The 21,105-nt window shown below is 38.9% G+C and overlaps 1 protein-coding gene across 7 annotated transcripts; it reads left to right on the top strand.

The window, feature by feature from the left end:
• Positions 1–322: 322 nt before the first annotated feature.
• Positions 323–5,804, top strand: LOC121992154 (delta-1-pyrroline-5-carboxylate synthase-like). Of its 7 annotated transcripts, none has more exons than XM_042546325.1 (5): positions 329–915; positions 1,450–1,536; positions 1,972–2,037; positions 2,113–2,188; positions 5,159–5,804. In XM_042546325.1, the coding sequence occupies exons 1-5, from the start codon at positions 847–849 to the stop codon at positions 5,173–5,175; spliced, it is 315 nt and encodes a 104-aa protein (XP_042402259.1). In that variant the 5' UTR covers positions 329–846; the 3' UTR covers positions 5,176–5,804. The 7 variants fall into 7 exon arrangements, 4 of the variants coding, with proteins under 4 accessions (XP_042402259.1, XP_042402260.1, XP_042402258.1 ...); XM_042546326.1 differs by lacking the exon at positions 5,159–5,804 and adding an exon at positions 2,274–2,339; XM_042546324.1 differs by lacking the exon at positions 5,159–5,804 and having other exon boundaries at positions 330–915; positions 1,450–1,521; positions 2,113–2,339.
• The last annotated feature ends 15,301 nt before the right edge of the window (positions 5,805–21,105 follow it).

Below are 21,105 nucleotides of genomic sequence, written 5' to 3'. Positions count from 1 at the left end.
CTATTAACATTGCTTACATAGTAATAGACAACTTACATAGTAATAGACAACTTACATAGTAATAGACAACGGTTTTATTAAGGTAGATCCGCTACCTTAGCGGCCCTCCTAGTACCGGCTCCACGGATATGGAGGAAGGTTTATGCAGGTACACAAGCCATAGGTGTCATCCCAGGTCGTCAGTTCTTGAGAATCGACCCCTGACCATTACATCAGAGATACCATGTGCTCACCGTCTGCACTACGCCCTGGGGACGACAACAGTTTTATTAAACTATTACTAGTAATAGACATCTTTTTTACTCAATTAAATTGTTGCTTGCATTAATTAACTGGTGAATTTTGATTAAGATCTGAAAGCCTCTAGTCGTCCGTTCAAATCTGAGATGATTCAAAAGATGGGAGAAGTACAGTAGCATGGTCGATCACGTTTTTCTTTTCTCTTCATCGCCCAACTCTGCCACACTTCTGCCCCTTCTTCCTCTATCGGCCGACGACTACCATCTCTACCATCACAACCGTCGACCGGTCTGCTCATCCCAACAGCACCCTCAACCAATTGGAAGAGATTCTCTCCACTGAATCCATCTCAGGTGACCCTCTTCTCCGATCAGATCCGAGATGAGAGGAGAAACCCAATCACCCCTACCAGATCTCATTTCATCTTCACGTTTGTCACCAGCAGTTTCCTTTGGAAGACTCAGATTTGAGTCTTCTTCACACAACCACCACTGAAGTTCCCTCCCAGATTCGGGAGCCATCTACTCCGTTCCATAGCCCTCTCCCGATTTGGAGAGGAGTCACCACCGTCATCTCGTCTTTGGCCACCCTTCCTAGCTCTAGTACATGCCCTTACATGTTTTGGACAGCAGATTCATCTCACACATCCATCCGGATCGTAACATCCCTTCTTCGGCAAGTTTTGATTTGGTTGTTCGTTGTGTTGCTTTGTTTCATTTGGTTGTTAGTTGATCTCCATATTTGATTCATTGTAGTAGATCCAATGTTTCATGCCTAAGATGTCATGTATTAAGTTTCAATCGTTTGACGCTAACCAAGTGTTCGATAAATTTCCCCAAACACTACTTGAAGTTGATTTGATCCGAATACTTTGATGTGTTGATCGCTAGAATGAATTCATGTTTGGATGCTTGTAATTGATTTGGTTCCCATGATTAGGATTTCATGTAGTGAGTTTTGATTGGATGATGCTTGCAAGGTGTTTGATGGAATGTTTTCCTTGAGTAATTAGACTTTTGTTTGGTAATTCCTTTAGTTAGTTGTTTGCATTGCTTGTTAGTGTTAAATCCATTATGTTTGTGCCCTTCCTTTGAATGCAATTAGGATAGATTAGCTTAGGTTACATTACATGCTCTAGGTTTGTTGCTTTGATTTAAATCTATCTTGTTGCTTTTATCACACTATATTGATTATGTTTTGACTTGATAGATAGTGTCACTGGCAATTCAAAGTGGGAATGATCTGCTTCTGAAAGGAGGAAAACAAGCTAGGTGTTCAAATGTAATTCTTCATAAGGTTTTAATTAATTTCATATATTCATATAAATATTGTTGTCTGTCTCTCTATGTTGCCTTTAAAAATAAAGATTTATGTTATTTTAGGTAATCACTGCAGTCATTCCTAATACGATTGGTGAAAAACATATTACATTCAAGACTTCAAAATAATATATTCTAGATTTTGTTAAGGTGAGGATAAAAATTTGATGATGAATATACTTTATAAGTTGTTAACATCTAAATTGGTATTCTATGCATCAACTTGATGATGTAATAGATATTGTGATTCCAAGAGAAAATAATAGACCTATTTCTCAGATAAAAAGCTCAGATATGTGTTTTGTCACTCCTTTTACCTCGTAGTTACAAAGCAATGGAGATTCATGTCATATGATTTATTATACTATGTATATATGGAATTTTCCATGTTTATGTTGATAAATTTGTGAAGATGGAAATGGCAAGGCATATCATAGTGGACTCAAAGTTGGATTATCCAACTACCTGTAATGCAATGGTAATTCAAGTTTACTTTATTTTTTTGTCAATGCTACAAGTACATTATCACTAATTACATGCTTCTTTTCTTTAGGAAACACTTCTCATTCATGAGGATTTGTTAAGCAACGATGATTTCCAGGAGCTTGTTCTGGAACTTAAACATGAAGGTACTTTGTTTCTCCACTGGACTACCCTATTAAACCAAAATCATTTTATGTGATTGTAGGATTATTATATGTATATTTTATACAGTACTGGTGAAATGAGTTGGAGAATTGATGTTGTGATGGATTATTATATGTATATTTTTTTCGCTTACATTGTATATTTTACATTCAGGAAGTTTTGAGAGAGATATTGATTATATTTGTAAATTTGAACACTAGAATAAGATATGTGCAAGAGATTAATAAACTCTTATTAAAAAATGAATAAAACACAGTAATATAGGTTTCTTGCTTTCTAATTTTTACTACTTTTCTATAAAAATAAACACACTTAAGTACCTTAAAAATATTTGTGTAGTTTGCTTGATATTTATATTGCCATCAATCCATTTGATGTGTTTGCATTCATTTTCTAAGCTAGTGTTGCTACATACATTTTATATGAAGTTTATGTTCCATCACTCTTAAGTACTTCTAAATAGCTCTCAGCATATTACCGACTGACTAATCGAAGGCCGACTGAAAACCAGTGCACGTATACACGCTTGGTCAGGCAAAGCCCGATCGAGCATAGAGGCATTTAGTTTTATAAAAGCTCTTAGTATATTACCAATCGAGTGAAGGCCGAGCAGGTACCAATGTGTGCTTGCACGCACTTGGTCCGACAAAGCCTGACCGAGCGTAAAGGCATTTAGCCTTATAGAAGCTCCTAGCATATTACTGACCGACCGAAGGTCGAGCGAGAGCCAATGCGCGTATACGCGCTTGGTTAGGTAAAGCCCGACCGAGCGTAGAGGTATTTAGCCTTATTGAAACTCTTAGTATATTACCGGCCGAGTGAAGGCCGAGTGGGCACCAATGAGTGCCTACACGCGCTCGGTCAGGCAAAGCCCGATCGAGTGTAGAGGCATTTAGCCTTACAGAAGCTCTTAGTATATTACCAGCCGAGTGAAGGACGAGCGGGTACCAATGTGTGCCTGCACGCACTTGGTCCGGTAAAGCCCGACCAAGCATAGAGCCATTTAGCCTTATGAAAACTCTTAGTATATATTATCGGTTGAGTGAAGGTCGAGTGGTTACCAATGAGTGCTGCACGCGCTTGGTCAGACAAAGTCTGACCGAGCGTAGAGGCATTTAGCCTTATAGAAGCTCTTAGTATATTACCAGCCGAGTAAAGGACGAGTGGGCACTAATGAGTGTCTGCACGCGCTCAATTAGGTAAATTCCGACCGAGCATAGAGGCATTTAGCCTTATAGAAGCTCTTAGTATATTACCGGCAGAGTGAAGGCCGAGCGGGTACCAATGTGTGCCTGCACGCGCTTGGTCCAGCAAAGTCTAACTGAGCGTAGAGACATTTAGCCTTATGAAAACTCTTAGTATATTACCGGTCGAGTAAAGGCCGAGTGGACACCAATGAGTGCCTGCATGCACTCGGTCAGGTAAAGTTCGAACGAACGTAGAGACATTTAGTCTTATGGAAACTCTTAGTATATTACCGACCGAGTGAAGGCCGAGTGGGCACTAATGAGTGCCTACACGCGCTCGGTCAGGCAAAGCCCGACCGAGCATAGAGGTATTTAGCCTTATGGAAACTCTTAGTATATTATCGGCCGAAGGAAGGTCAAGCGGACACCAATGTGTGCCTAAACGCGCTTGGTCAGGCAAAGCCCGACCAAGTGTAAAGGTACTTAACTTTATAGTAGCTTATGGTATATTATCGGTTGGCAGCTTATAGGCAGTATGCGTTCGATTGGATAAAGTTTGACCGAGCATAAGAGCACTTAGCCTCCTAAAGTTCATAAACATTCTCGGCTGAAACATACTTAACAGGAGATATTTTCAATATATGTACGACCGGCTTGAACGATTGGTCGAAACATGCTTAACAGAAGTATATGAGTATGACAATCCGACAAACTTGGCGGAAAATACCTTCTAGAAGCTTTTACAGTTATAATGACTGTTCATATGCATATCTCATCATAAATATGAGTCACAAACGACAAAAAGAAGTACATCTGGGGTACAGAAAAGATTTCTTAAAAGGATTATTGCACGAAGCTCGGGAGATGACTTCATCTCCTAACAAACCTTAATGAACCGGAGACTACTTAACGACTACAGAGGCCACATGAGGTAGTATAAAAAGGGGGCTCCTCTCCATTGGCAAGGTACGCAAGTTCTAACATCTAAACTCTGTTTCAAAATACTTTAGTTATTCTTCTTCTTCTTCTTCTTCTTCCACCCTTGAGAGAGAAACTGACTTAAGCGTCGGAGGGTCTAGCTAGGGATCTCCACTATTGGTGCGGGAAGCACCAGACGATCGAAGTTATGTTTTGATTATGTCAAATGGTCCAAAGTTAAGTTGTCTTGTGATCTAACAAGGTTGATTGAACTTGTAGGAAAAGTCCTAAGTGTTCTTAGGCAGAAGTCCTAGTAGATTCTAGGCAAGTAGAAAACCCTAGGGGGTGGTAACTCTAGGTCCTAGGAGGTTGTAACCCTAGGTGATGAAAAGTCCTAACTGCGGTTAGGCAAGTGGAAAACCTTAGGGGGTGGTAACCCTAGGTCCTATGGGTGGTAACGCTAGGCGGAAAGTCTTGGCGAGTCGAGCGCTTCGGGCAAAATCCTAGAGTCAGAGACTCTAGGTTGAAATCTTGGTGGTCACGAACCGAGTGGAAGTCTGGACGGGTCGTGGAGCAGACGTCCAACATGAAGACCTGAAGCCTCGGACATTGAGCAAAAGTTCAGTCAGTCTGGAAGACCAATCTGCCAACAAGTAAACTCTCCTGAGAGGAGTAGGTGAGGACACGTTCCCTGGTGAGGGAACAGTAGGTGTCGATTCGACCTAGGGTTTCCGGAGGTAAAATTCGAAGTCGAAACCGAACAAAATAACTTATTATTTCATATTTTATTGTGCTAACTCTATTTTGCAAGATATGTTTTATATTTTGAATTAACGCATCTTGCAGGGAGAGAAAGGACTTAAAAGCCTTGGATGAACAATTCCTGAGGCATCCTCCATAGAGCTTGGAGGCACCTCGGGTGCCTTGGTTGAATGCCTCAGGCAACAAGGCGCGAATGTGCCTTCCAAGGAGATGGAAGACGCCTTAAACGCTAGATGGAGGGCGCCCTTCATGGAGCTTGGAGGCATCTTCAAGTGGATAAGCAGCGGACGTCGTGGAGCTTATCGATGCTGCGAAATCGGGATAAGTATCCCCGCTGAAGGCGCCTCCTATGGAGGTTAGAGGCACCCACAATGGCTTACTTAAGCCTGGTTCGAGCAAACAAAAAGTAGCAATCAAAGCTAGCAATCTTTCTTCCGTGTGCTGCTAACAAAACGATCTGACAAAGTCATAACACTACTCCGACGACCAGAAGCTCTCAATTTCAAACATCATTGTTATCAGTATAATATTTGGTAACACTTTAATTCTTATACTCTGTTTGTAATATTTCGGACTGATAATGAATTGCCCAAATTAAACACTCATCGTCATAGGCTCTGAACCAAGTAAAATCAACTTGTGTCATTGTTTTCTTTAATTGTTCTTATTCCGCTACATTTACTCGATTCTTTTAAAATGAACGAATTAGCCATGAGTGCTATCCCCCCCCCCCCCTAGCGCTTTACAATCTTACAATTGGTATCAGATCGAGGTTGCTTTGATTTGGTGAAATCACCAATCGAGCAAGGGGTTCCTTTTTCAAAAACAAAATTACATCTCCTTTTTTCTTAGAAAAGATTCTTATGCCTTTCATTTTTTCTCCAAAATTGTTTTTGAAAAATTTATTTTCATCTCTTCACCATTTATTAGTATTGACAAAATATCACATTTAACAAAATTTGAAATAATATTTTTTTTTTCGAAATTAGTACATTTTTATTTTTATCTTTCTCTCGCACTACTAATCCAATACCAAGTCTTGGAACATTTGTTATTATTATTATTTTTTTTTTGTGCGAGATTCTTCTTTAATGGCTCACCAAAAGGGTATAGCACTACATGCCCTCCTCTCTTCTCTGGTGAAGACTTCGGCTACTGGAAGAGCTGAATGGAGTATCACCTCAAGAAGCAAGTCAAGATGTGGATAATCATCCAAACTGGTCTCGAACTCCCACTCGACGACGCTGGAAAGTCAATATCATGCCAGAACTAGGACACAACCTTAATGAAGAAAATTGAGGCCGACGCCAAAACAACATGCACTCTTTAATGCGGCCTAACTAAAGAAGAGCTGAACCGAGTCGACCCATTTTCAAGCACAAAAGAACTATGAGAGAAGTTGATCGAGCTGCACGAGGGAACTTCAGACACGAAGGTAACCAAACGTTATTTAATTTTAAATAAACTATACAATATAAAAATGCAGAAAGGTGAGTCGGTAAGCTAACTTCACGCGCGGATTCAGGACCTGTTGAACGACCTTCATGCAATCGGTCAGAAGGTGGAAAATCGCGATATCATCAGGTATGTACTCAATGCATTTCCGAGGAATACCTTGTGGGTATCAATGGTGGATGCTTATAAAGTATCCAAGGACCTTTCTTTAATTAGACTAGATGAGCTTTTTTCTGAATTTGAACTTCATGAACAAACTAATACTACTCAGATCGAGAAAGGTATTGCTTTGTTTGCAGGAACAAGCAGAATGCAGGAATCAAAAGCAAAGTGCAGAATCGAACCCGAGTCCGAAGATGAATCAGACTCAAAAGATGACGACGATGAAATTACAGCTGAGCTCGTAAAACTGGTATGAAAAATGTGCAAAAAGAAGAAGGTGACTCAATTGAATAAGAAGGTCAAGTCTGGAGTTACCTACTACGACTGCAACCAGAAGGGACACTATAAGCTGGAGTGTCCGAACCAGAAGCAAAGAAGAAGGAAGGCCTTGAAAGCAACGTGGTCCGTGTCCTCTGATTCTCTAAAGATTCCGACGAAGAACACGAGCAAGCAAGCTTCCTTACTCTACTAGTACAAGCATATGTTGTCGAAACAGAGTCCGAATGAAATCGAAGCCGAATCAAAAACTGAGTCTGAAAGAAGTCACGGATCCGTATTCATTTCCGGAGGGCCAAACAATATTGTAAGTTCCCTAATTTCTGGTATTAAAATTGATGAATTACAAAATTTAGTTTCATATTTTTTAAGAAAGTTGGCAAAATCCAACCTCCGAGTTAAGTCACTCCAAAAGGAGGTAACTGTTGGAACCCCAAGGTTGTTTTGGTGTAATCAACAAGTTAAGTTAGGTCCTGTGTGTTTTTAACCTTGTGTCTAAGTGTGCAGGAGCTTAGGAGCACAGGTAGTCGAGCGTAAGACGCAACTAGCGAGAAGGACGGCACGCGGTGCGTCCGAGGGGCGAGGCGCTACGGAAGAGTACACCGGCGGACGAGAACGAAGTGTTCGGTGGTTCCGAGGGACGAGAAGCCGGAGAGGAAGACTGCTCGAAGAGCAACAGACGCAGCTAGCGAGAAGGTCGGCACGGGGTGCGGCCAAGGGACGAAGACTGCGGATGACTACGTTGGCAGACGAGAAGGAAGCACGCGGCGATTCCGAGGGATGAGAAGCTGGAGCGGAAGCCTGCTCGAGAAGACCGGAAGTTGGGTTCGGGTGAGCCCTATTTCGGATGGCAAAGATCACCCAAGCGAGCGGAAAACTCGGTATGAGGCGAACGGAGCCAGAGCAGAAGACCCGAGCTGAAAAAAGTAAACAGGGTTGACTTTTCCAACCGGGGCACCTGGAACCCTTCTGGGCGCCCGGAGTTGACTTTTTGATCAAATCGCATCAATCACGGTCTGAACGTTGAGGGATAAAGTTTTATCCTCCCAGGGCGCCCCGACCAAGGCTATAAATACAGCCTTAGTCAAGAAGCTTTTCATCGATCACAAGCAATTCATTTCCAACACTTGTAGGCTTTGATTTAGAGTTGAGCTTCTGTTTTCTGCGCTTCATCGTTGTACGAGGCTTCTCCGCCTGAAGGAGTTTTTAGTGCGATCATTTTCCTTGGATTAATAACCTCCCCGGTTGTAACCAAGTAAATCTCGGTGTGCCTCGTCCTTTCTGTTTTACTGTTTAAGTTATAATTTATGCAAGTGTTTTGTTGAAAGATCGAGAAAGATTTTTTTTTATTTTCAGGCTATTCAACCCTCCTTCTAGCCGGCCCAGCGGTCCAATAGTAACAATCCTTAAGGAGGAAATTAACCTAAGTCCTTTGACTGAGCCAGTTCAAAATGAAAGTTCAACCCAAGTTCAACAACTTAAGGAAGAAAATTTCAATTTGAAAACTCAAGTTAAAGGACTTAAGGATACGTTGGAACGGTTCACCTTGGGTTCGAAGAATCTTGATCTGATTCTTTGAAAACAAAGAGTCGTTTACAATCGGTTCGAACTTGGATTTAAGGCTAAACAAAAATACAGATCTTACTTATCACTTGTAAATAGAAAATTAGTCCAAGCATGTTTGAACTTGATTAATTAAGTTGGACTTGGTTAATATTGGGTCCCCAAGGATCAAATCCACTATCTTGATAGACCCTATTGAGGCTATGATCCAGGGGGAGCCGATAGAAAGACCATTTTTATCGATAGATAGATTTGTTTGATGCTTGCTTTACTGCTTTCACTATACATGCTTAGACTAGGATAGATAAGAATCTTGGCTTGATTCACACTTGATTAGTTAGACCGAGGAGTTTCAGAAAGGAAAATAAATATCCAATTTCTTTGAAAGGCTTTGTCTAGAAGTGGTGGATGATCTCATACCCAAGAAGGCCTAGTATCTCGTCACAATCTGAAAATCAATCATTGAAATAAATATTTAATTGACTAATTGTAAAATCTTAGTCTAACTCAATTGTAAATCAATCCTTAGATTGTAATCTAAAATTGAAGATTAAATTAACCATCTCACAAAACTATTAAAGTTCCCTGATTGAAAATCTAGAAAAGGGTGAGATGGACCTAGGTTTAAAGTAGTTAACCAAACCTAAATTAATTAAACTCAATTCAAGCAAGTTAACTCAATTAAAATTCAATTAAATTTAAAATATAATAAATTTTAAAATCTAATTAATTTCAAAGATATTAATTAATTTCAAAAATATTAATTAAATTCAAAATCTAATTAATTTCATAAGTATAATTAATTTTAAAATTTTAATTAACTTCAAATCTTACTAATTTTCAAATATTAATTAACTTTCAGATCTTAATTTTTACATGATAGTTAATTTTCAAACATTAATTTCAAAAGCTTAATTAATTACAAAACTCAAATGATTTTAATCTTAATTATTTTCAAATGTTCAATTAATCCTCAAATTTTAATTATAAATTCAAACTTATATTCCAAAAATTCAAATTCAAAATTTAAATTTATTTCAAAATTTGAAATTCAAACTCATTGAAAATTCAAAAATCTCAATTTCAATATTTTTGAATATTGATAAAATTAAAATAAAATTAACTTAGTCTCACACAAACTCATAAGTTTTATATATTTAATAACTTTGAAAGGGTGAGATGGAAAATCATAAAAATAGGAAACTACCTTGGAAAATTAGAAAAATAGATAATTTCTTTTATCTTATACATGCTTGGACTCTAGGATTCTCAAAATATTTTTAAGACATTAATCAAGGGGGAGTGAAGGAAGTCAAATTAAGTTTTTTTTTTTTTTTGAAAAGTTAAAATATTCTTTTTCAAAATTTTAAAATTAAACTTTTCTTTTTACTCTTTGAAAAGTTAAAGTTTTTTTTAAAAGGAAATTCAGTTTTCTTGTTTAACTATTTTTTTTAAATAATCCTTAAATATTTTATTTAGAAAAGTAAGTTTAAATATTTTTGTGTCTAGAAAAATAAGATTTTCAAAAAAGGGGTACTTAACTAAGCTTCTTATCAAAATTATTTTTAAGTTAAGTACTTAACTAAGTTTTTTATCAATTTTTTTAGCTAAGTACTTAATTAAACTATTTATAAAAATCCTTTTTAATCTAAGTACTTAATTGAGCTTTTATCAACATCTTTTTAAACCTAAGTATTTAACTAAGTTTTGATCAAATTTTTTAAAACTAAGCTTTTACCATAATCTTTTTTTAAGCTAAGTACTTAACTAAGCTTTTTATCATTTTTTTTAAAAAGCAAAGTACTTAACTAAGTTTTGATAAAGCTAAGTATTTGATAAATTTTCTTTTTAAAAGAATTCATCTTCTTAGCTAAGTATTTTTTTTACAAGGAATTCTTTTTAAAGTTAAATGTTTTATTAAAATCTTTTTCAAACCTAAGTGTTTATCAAAATCCTGTTAGAGCTAAGTTTTTCTCTAACTCTTTTTCAAAATCAATTATTTTCAAAGCTTAAGTTTAGCTAAGTTTTTGTTAAAAAAAATTAAGTATTTTGCTCTAGTCTTTGTGACTGGATCGATTTTCATAAAAGATCGATCAAAAATGTTTTTTGGTTTGTCTCAACAGACTTATATCACTAAGATGCTACAACACTTTAATCTGTCAGATTGCAACATTGTATCACAAGACTCCTGAAAAATAGTCAAAATGAAGAAAAAATATATGTCAGTGCTATTGGTAGTTTAATATACATTATGTTGCATACTCGTCTTGATATAATCTATGTTGTTGTCTTAGTTTGGCATTTCCAGTTAAACCCAGGATTAAGACATTAAAAAGGAGTGAAGAGGATATTAAAATACCTCAAAAGGATAACATATTATTATATCTATTTCCAATGATCTAAGATGAGCTTGAAGGACTATACAGATGTAAATTGAGAGAGAGACTTAGATGATAGAAAATTCACATCTGACTTCTTAATAAATGGTGGCACCATTTCATTGTTGAGTTCATCGGGCCGCGAAAACCGCTTTTTCGCGTCGCGAAAACCGCTTTTTCGCATCGCGGAAACCCCGAGTCACCCAAAGCCATGGATCTCGTGCAAAGATTCGTAAACAAAACTTTTCGAAAAACCTTTTTCTTGTACGAGTTTGTAAAAACTTTAGATCTACACTAAAGTTAAGATCATTACCCTTGTAGCGAAGCCCTTCCCGTTCCCGCTCGTCCAAGGTGCCGGATCTCTAGACCGTCAAGTGTACGGTCCTCTAGAAGTATCCACACAAACAATCCTTGATGGAGAAGACCAAGCAAAGGTGTGCTAGCACCTTGTCTTGTTCGGCCAAGAGAGGAGGAGAGGGAGAAGAGAGAGCTCTAGAGGAAGAAGATGACTTAATCACACTTGAATGAAAAATGAATATTTTCATTCCCCACTAGAGTGGCCGGCCACATCTTGGAGGTCTAACTCCCCACATTAATTCCAATTAATGTGGAGACCATTAAGAGTTGTAACCCCCATGAGGTGGCACTCTAGGATGATGTGGATCAACACTATTGGTCCACATCTTGCCACCTCACTAAATGACATGGCAACAAGTGTAACCTCCTCATTTAATGTGGGCCGACCACATTAAATGCTATGGAGGCTTGTAACCTCCATGAGGTGGCACACATTGATGATGTGGAGCAATCCTATTGGTCCACATCTTGCCAACTCACTAGTGATGTGACAAAAAGTCAAGTCAAACATGACTTTTTCTCTTCCTCTCAAATCAAGTCAAACTTGATCAAATCTCTCTCATGGTTGATCTAATCCAACCATATGATTCAAGCCAACTTAATATAATGAATCTAATTCATTAAATTAAGTTGATTTAATAAGTCATAATCTAAATTAGACTCATTAAATACATGAATCAACTTGAGTCCAACTCAATTAGCCCAATTTGGATTACTCTTAATCCAATATGATTCATCAAATGAATCTAATCCTCTTGGTTCATCATATGAACCAAATCTCCATCTAATTGTCCTTAGCATGTGACCCTATAGGTTCTTGTAACGTTGGCAATGCCCTAAACCCATTTAGGAGCATAAGTAATGAGCGGTATCTAGCAACACATCATTACTACCCAAGTTACAAGAATGTCGAGATCCGACATTACCTTGTGACTACCAATTGTGACTCCTCACAAAATATATGACATTGTCCTTCTATCCTAGACATCTAGATTGATCAATGTGAGGCATAGACCGTGTCATCCTCTAATCAATCTAAATCTTGAACTCCAAGTAGACTCACTCGATCAAATGAGCTCAACATCTAATGTTGACTCATTTGGGCATGGTCATGCACTTAGTGGTCTCACTCTATCAAGAATAGCGATGTCGCTCCCGTCATATGGGAGGGATAGATCCCATCTACATCACTCACATCCCTCTGCATAATTCGTTACATACCCAGTAATCGCCTTTATAGTCCACCCAGTTACGGGTGACGTTTGACGAAACCAAAGTACATAACTCCTTATGTAGGGATCCATGGTGACTTCAGGTCCAAGGACTAATAGTCATACTAATAGCCACATGAGAAAGTATATGACACTCATATAACGATCCATGATACTTTCTCGTGGCGGGTCATTCAATATACATTCTCCAATGTATACCCATGTGTCAACTGATATCTCTATATCCACGACTTGTGAGATCAAGTCATCGAATGACCTACATGCTAGTCTTATTGCATTAACATTATGCCTGAATGTTAATACTCGACTAGGAATGATTTAGAGTAGTGTTCCCTATATCATCTCACTATCGATTCAACTAATCGATTGATATAGGTATGAACCTTCTACTCAAGGACGCTATTATACTTAGTCTATTTGGCACTAATACAAATAAGTATAATAACCAAACAAATGCCTTTATTAATATACAAGAATATGATATACATGAGTCCATACAATCATCAAAATGATTGGCTCTAGGGCTCTAACTAACAATCTCCCACTAGCACTAGTGCCAATCAGTATAGGCTCTAAGGCCTAAAGACCTAGTGTGACCATCATGCTTCCTCTGTGCCAAAGCCTTGGTCAAGGGATCTGCGATGTTAGCCTCTGTAGGTACTCTGCAAATCTTCACATCTCCTCTATCGATAATCTCTCGAATGAGATGGAAGCGCCGTAGTATGTGCTTGGTCCGCTGGTGTGAGCGAGGTTCCTTTGCCTGTGCTATAGCTCCATTGTTGTCACAATAGAGCTCAACTGGGTCAGCGATGCTAGGAACCACCCCAAGTTCAGTGATGAACTTGCGGATCCAAACTGCCTCCTTTGCTGCCTCTGATGCAGCAATATACTTGGCCTCTGTTGTAGAATTAGTAACTGTGTCCTGCTTCAAACTCTTCCAGCTCACAGCACCACCATTTAAGCAAAACACGAACCCTGACTGCGATCGGTAATCATCCTGATCGGTCTGGAAGCTGGCATCACTGTAACCCTTTACAGTTAGCTCATCATTGCCTCCATATATCAAGAAATATTCTTTAGTCCTTCTTAAGTACTTAAGAATATTCTTGACCGCTATCCGGTGACTTTCACCGGACTGGTATCTGCTCGTCGTGCTCAAAGCATACGAGACATTAGGTCAGTACATAGCATGGCGTATGATCGATCCTACGGACGAGCAAGGGATCCGATCCATGTGGTCTCTCTCTCTCTAGAAGAGGGACCTTGAGTCTTGAAGACTCATGCCATGTGACATCGGCAGAAATCCTCTTGGAGTTTCGCATGGCAAACCGAAGGAGTACCTTGTCGATGTATGTACTCGACTTAGGCAAGCAATCTCTTAGATCTATCTCTATAGATCGAATCCCTAAAATGCGGGATGCCTCACTAAGTCCTTCATTGAGAAGCAACTCCCTAGCCGTGTCGACTGAAGCATAGGGATGCCCTTCCCAATGAGTAGTATGTCATCCACATACAATATGAGGAAGACAACTATATCCCCTACAACCTTCTTGTAGACATAAGGCTCATCTTCGTTCTTGAAGAAACCAAACTGTTTGATTGCATCATCGAATCGAAGATTCCAGCTCCGAGAAGCTTGCTTTAGTCCATAAATGGACCTATGCAGCTTGCATACTCTGCTAGTATGCTGTGGATCTACAAAACCCTCAGGTTGTGTCATGTACACATCCTCGAGTAGGTTTCCATTCAGAAACGCGGTTTTGACATCCATCTGCCATATCTCATAGTCATGGTAGGCTGCAATAGCAAGCATGATCCGAATAGACTTAAACATCGCTACTGGAGAAAAGGTTTCATCATAGTCAATACCATGAATTTGCTTAAAACCTTTAGCTACCAAGCGACCCTTATAGATAAGTCCATCCATCGGTCTTTCTCTTAAAGACCCACTTACACCTAATGGGTTTTACCCTTGTGGATCAACCAAAGTCCATACTTGGTTGGTGTACATGGAATTCATTTCGGATCTCATGACTTCTAGCCATTTCTCGGGATCGTCTCATCACAGCTTCGATAGGTGGTAGGCTCATCCTCTGAGCACAACGTCATCATGGTCGACAAGAGAAATGAGTATCTCTTGGGCTGACGACGCCCTATCGGACTGCGAAGAGGTATGTCTACTTGAACTGGTTGTTATTCCTCAACTCTTTGTGGAACAACATCATCCACAACACTTTGTGGTTCCATTCAACTTCCATCGAGGCATCAGTGCTATTGTTCGCATCTTGAACTTCTTCAAGATCGAAGCACTCCCACTAGTCTTTCTAGAAATAAAGTCCCTTTCTAGAAAGACCCAGTCTTTGCCACAACTACCTTGTTCTGACTGGAATGTAGAAGTAATATCCCTTAGTTTCCTTGCAATGAAATAGCACTTGTCGGATTTGGGTCATAATTTGTCTGAGACTTGACGTCGTACGTAAGCCTCACAACCCCAAATCCTCATGAAAGACACCTGGGCATCTCTCCCAGTCCATATCCTATATGGTGTCTTTATCATGGCCTTGGATGGAACTCGGTTGAGAATGAAAGCTGCCGTGTCTAGAGCATATCCCCATAGATATGTCGGAAGATCTGTGTGACTCATCATAGATCGTACCATATCTAATAGGGTATGATTCCTCCTTTCGGATACACCATTCCACTGTGGTGTTCCAAGAGGAGTGAGTTGGGATAGAATCCCACACTCAGCTAGGTAGTCACGAAACTCATGGCTAAGGTATTCTCCACCTCGGTCAGATCGAAGTATCTTAATACTCTTGCCAAGCTGGTTCTGTACTTCATTCTTGAATTCTTTGAACTTTTCAAAGGATTCAGACTTATGTGTCATCAAATACACATAACCATATCTACTGAAGTCATCAGTAAATGTGATGAAGTATCTATAACCGCCTCTAGCAGCAACATTGAAAGGGCCACATACATCACTATGTATGAGTCCTAACAAATCAGTCGCTCTCTCGCTGTGCCCACTAAAGGGAGTCTTAGTCATCTTGCCTCGTAGGCATGACTCGCATATCTCATATGATTCAAAATCAAATGAGTCCAGCAAACCATCCTTATGGAGCTGGGATAAGCGCTTGTCATTTATATGACCTAAGCGACAGTGCCAGAGATAGGTGTGGTTCATATCGTTCGATTTGAACCTCTTGGTACTAACGTTATAGATAGGGCTCTCAAGATCTAGAATATAGAGTCCGTTCATTAGAGGTGCACTACAATAGAACATATCGTTTAAATAGACAGAACAACATTTGTTCTTTATTATAAACGAAAATCCTTTCTTGTCCAAACAAGAAACTGATATAATGTTCTTAGTCAATGCAGGCACATAACAACAATTGTCTAACTCTAGTACAAGCCCAGAGGGCAGAGATAGAAAATAAGTCCCTACAGCAACAGCAGCAACCCGTGCTTCATTGCCTACTCGTAGGTCTATCTCGCCCTTTGTCAATGCTCTGCTATTTCTCAGTGCTTGTACATTAGTACAAATGTGCGAAGCACATCCGGTATCTAATACCCACGACGAAGAAATAGAGAGGTTGACTTCTAATACCTGAAGTAGAAATCTTATTTCTCTTCTTCTTAAGATCTTCCAGGTATTCTGTGAAGTTCTTCTTCCAGTGCCCTGCTTGTCCTTGATATAGTTGACGAAGATGTGCAACCATGTCATAAGCACCCATCAACTCATGTTGCTTCTGAAGCTCAGAGTTCATAGTTGCGAGCATTAGACAGGACACATCTAATGCGTCGTCTTGATGCTTCTTGTAAGCATCTCGGTCTGCTCGCGTGGCAGTGGCAGGAGGAGCCTCCGGAATGGGCTGCTCCAGAACGTACAGTTTACGTTCTTGAGTGAGAACTATTCTCAGGTTCCTGTACCAGTCCAGGAAATTTGCTCCGTTGAGCTTGTCCTTCTCAAGGACAGAACGCAGGGAGAAAGAGTTCGTATTCGACATCATGGTTATCTACAACAAAAAATTTGCAGAAATAAATATCATATTCTTTTAAAATCATTTAATTAGGCCTTTAATTAAATGATGCTCCCACTGAATTATATAATTCTTGTGGGACAAGATCCACATCATACTAACCCTTGAGTTAGCTTTGGCTAATACGCCCAAGGCTTAGTATGATCGGTAGGTAACGATTACCAATTACATCTCTATGCAACTCTTGTTTATAGAATCAATATCTGCATTTATATTAAAACTCGAGTTAGCTTTAGCTAATACGCCCGAGAGTTAATATAGATGTGATTTTGACCTATCTTTTCCAACCGTTGGAATAATGCATATAGTTGACTCGATCCAACCGAGTAACTAGGAATACTCAATCTAATTGAGTTTGTATTCACCCATGCGTTGATAGGCGGGACCAAGATTGTCCCTCCGTACCCTACCAAGATAATATGTATTGCTCTGCTTTGGCAGATTCAACAATACATGTGATCGAGGTAGTGATAGGTATCACGGCACGGTTAGGCATTTAGAGTTGATTCGATCTAGATCTAATCTAATCGAGAAGGATGCATCTTGTGCACGACTTAGATCTAATCTAATCGCAATGGTGCATCATGTGCACGACTTAGATCTAATCTAATCGTTAAGACACTAATTAATTAATTAATTATTAAACATGCATCAGATACATAACAATTAATTAATTAATCTATTTGTGATTTAGTCATGGCCCTACTACGATCTTCTCAAGCCAATGAGAAGATCGATTGGTCAACCTAGGGTCAACAGCTTCTCCAAGCTCCTCCCTTTGACCACCTTGTGTTGCTCGTGCCCGCCTCGGAACTCCGTCTCGTGTGGACCCTCCACCGCTCCAATTTGTACATTACAATTTGAAACTCGAGTTACATTCGAGTCTAAATCTAATTTACAACCAGAATAAGAGAAAGACACGACGCGCAAGCCGTGGGAAAAAATAAAAATACAGCACACACAATCATACGCAGGCCATATTATGAATTACAACACAAATCCAATCTTATTGGGTATTTTGGGTCATGACTATCACAAATTAATATATAATTCAAAATTATATATTTTTATAATTTTTCTGTAATTTTAAAAATAATTTTTACAATTTTTATAAGTAAAATTTCCCGGCGGTCCCGTTTAGCGGTTTCGGGCGCAATCGCGGAACGGATCCCCTTGCGGGGCCCAGGGGCAGCGCCCCTACCCGCGATCTAACCATCGCGAGGGTTCCTTTGCGATCCAACAGCGCCTAAACCCGCTGTCCCAAAACGATTTGGGTCGAGACATTGTCGTTTCGAAAAAATCTTCCCGGTGGGTTCGTTTTTAGAGATTTCGGGTGCAATCGCGGAGCAAATTCCCTTGCGGGGTTAGGGGCAATGCCCCTACCCACGATCTAACCATCGTGAGTTGCTCCTTTGCGATCTAATGGCACCCGACCCCGCTGTCCCAAACGGATTTGGGACAAAACGAAGCCGTTTAAAAGAAAACTTTCTGGTAGCCGAAGCCTACAAGTGCCGAGACACTTGTGCTTCGCTTCTACGGAAAAATTACTCATAAAAACTCTAAAAACTCAATTTTTACAGAAAATCACAGAAGGTATATTTTTCATAAAAATACAAACGAACTCGTACAAGTCTTTGCACGTGGCTCTGATACCACTGTTGAGTTCATCGGGCCGCGAAAACCGCTTTTTCGCGTCGCGGAAACCCCGAGTCACCCAAAAGCCATGGATCTCGTGCAAAGATTCGTAAACAAAACTTTTCGAAAAACCTTTTTCTTGTACGAGTTTGTAAAAACTTTAGATCTACACTAAAGTTAAGATCATTACCCTTGTAGCGAAGCCCTTCGCGTTCCCGCTCGTCCAAGGTGCCGGATCTCTAGACCGTCAAGTGTACGGTCTTCTAGAAGTATCCACACGAACAATCCTTGATGGAGAAGACCAAACAAAGGTGTGCTAGCACCTTGTCTTGTTCGGCCAAGAGAGGAGGAGAGGGAGAAGAGAGAGCTCTAGAGGAAGAAGATGACTTAATCACACTTGAATGAAAAATGAATATTTTCATTCCCCACTAGAGTGGCCGGCCACATCTTGGAGGTGTAACTCTCCACATTAATTCCAATTAATGTGGAGACCATTAAGAGTTGTAACCCCCATGAGGTGGCACTCTAGGATGATGTGGATCAACACTATTGGTCCACATCTTGCCACCTCACTAAATGACATGGCAACAAGTGTAACCTCCTCATTTAATGTGGGTCGGCCACATTAAATGCTATGGAGGCTTGTAACCTCCATGAGGTGGCACACATTGATGATGTGGAGCAATCCTATTGGTCCACATCTTGCCAACTCACTAGTGATGTGACAAAAAGTCAAGTCAAACATGACTTTTTCTCTTCCTCTCAAATCAAGTCAAACTTGATCAAATCTCTCTCATGGTTGATCTAATCCAACCATATGATTCAAGCCAACTTAATATAATGAATCTAATTCATTAAATTAAGTTGATTTAATGAGTCATAATCTAAATTAGACTCATTAAATACATGAATCAACTTAAGTCCAACTCAATTAGCCCAATTTGGATTACTCTTAATCCAATATGATTCATCAAATGAATCTAATCCTCTTGGTTCATCATATGAACCAAATCTCCATCTAATTGTTCTTAGTGTGTGACCCTATAGGTTCTTGTAACGTTGGCAATGCCCTAAACCCATTTAGGAGTATAAGTAATGAGCGGTATCTAGCAACACATCATTATTACCCAAGTTACAAGAATGTCGAGATCCGACATCACCTTGTGACTACCAATTGTGACTCCTCACAAAATATATGACATTGTCCTTCTATCCTAGACATCTAGATTGATCAATGTGAGGCATAGACCGTGTCATCCTCTAATCAATCTAAATCTTGAACTCCAAGTAGACTCACTCGATCAAATGAGCTCAACATCTAATGTTGACTCATTTGGGCATGGTCATGCACTTAGTGGTCTCACTCTATCAAGAATAGCGATGTCGCTCCCGTCATATGGGAGGGATAGATCCCATCTACATCACTCACATCCCTCTGCATAATTCGTTACATACCCAGTAATCACCTTTATAGTCCACCCAGTTACGGGTGACGTTTGACGAAACCAAAGTACATAACTCCTTATGTAGGGATCCATGGTGACTTCAGGTCCAAGGACTAATAGTCATACTAATAGCCACATGAGAAAGTATATGACACTCATATAACGATCCATGATACTTTCTCATGGCGGGTCATTCAGTATACATTCTCCAATATATACCCATGTGTCAGCTTGATATCTCTATATCCATGACTTGTGAGATCAAGTCATCGAACTGACCTACATGCTAGTCTTATTGCATTAACATTGTCCCTGAATGTTAATACTCGACTAGGAATGATTTAGAGTAGTGTTCCCTATATCATCTCACTGTCGATTCAACTAATCGATTGATATAGGTATGAACCTTCTACTCAAGGACGCTATTATACTTAGTCTATTTGGCACTAATACAAATAAGTATAATAACCAAACAAATGCCTTTATTAATATACAAGAATATGATATACATGAGTCCATACAATCATCAAAAATGATTGGCTCTAGGGCTCTAACTAACATTCATGGAATAGCAAAAAGCAGGCTTATAGAGCCTTGTTGACAATGAAAGTTGTGTGGCTTGGCTTATATAGCCTTGTCGATAATAGAAGCTATATGGTTGTGCTTGTGTAGCCTTGTCGATAATTGAACCTGTGTGATTCATACAGCTGATGTGCAAAAAGCTATCTAGTTTAGAAAGTTCCCAAAGCATCTAAAGATTGTTGAGGATAGTGGAAGTCCTGTTACAATCACTATAAGAAAAAAAGATCCTAACAACAATAGTTTTTCACTTTTGTCGTAGCCCCTTTAGAACTGTTGTTAAATGTCGTGTTGTTAAAGGAGATGGTTAAAGACAATAATTTTTAACCGTTATCTTTGAAGGTATGACAACAATTTTACAATAGTGAAAAATTGTTATCTTTTCCTTCAAAGATAATAGTTTTTCACTGTTGTCTTTGAGCGTGTGCCTTTAATAACAAGACATTCAATAACAGTTTTAAACTGCCTATAACAATGATGAAAAATCATTATCTTTTTTTAATAAAAATAAAAAATATATTAAAATTTAATATATAATTTTCTAATATTATAAATCATTTAAAATACTAAATTTGAAAATAAAATTTAATATACAAGTTTCTAATATTCAAAAATAATATTTGCAGCATTATGAAGAAATTTCATAAGCAATCAACAAAGTGACAACTAACAATATTATTAAAACAAAGGTAGAGCAACACAATATCCTAATCCTAGAAGAGTAACACAACATCGTAATCCTGATATCCAATTTTGAAGAGTTGGATCATTCAATTACTACTTTTGCCATGTACAACACTAGAAGAGTAATAAAAAACTGCTTCTTAATTCTCCTAATCCTTCGTCTTCAATATACAAGTTTCTAATATTCAAAAATAATATTTACAACATTATGAAGAAATT

Source organism: Zingiber officinale, chromosome 6B, assembly GCF_018446385.1.
Source record: "Zingiber officinale cultivar Zhangliang chromosome 6B, Zo_v1.1, whole genome shotgun sequence".
Taxonomy (NCBI): Eukaryota; Viridiplantae; Streptophyta; class Magnoliopsida; order Zingiberales; family Zingiberaceae; genus Zingiber; species Zingiber officinale.
Note: the sequence above shows the minus strand (reverse complement) of the source record. Positions and strands in the feature narration are given on the sequence as shown.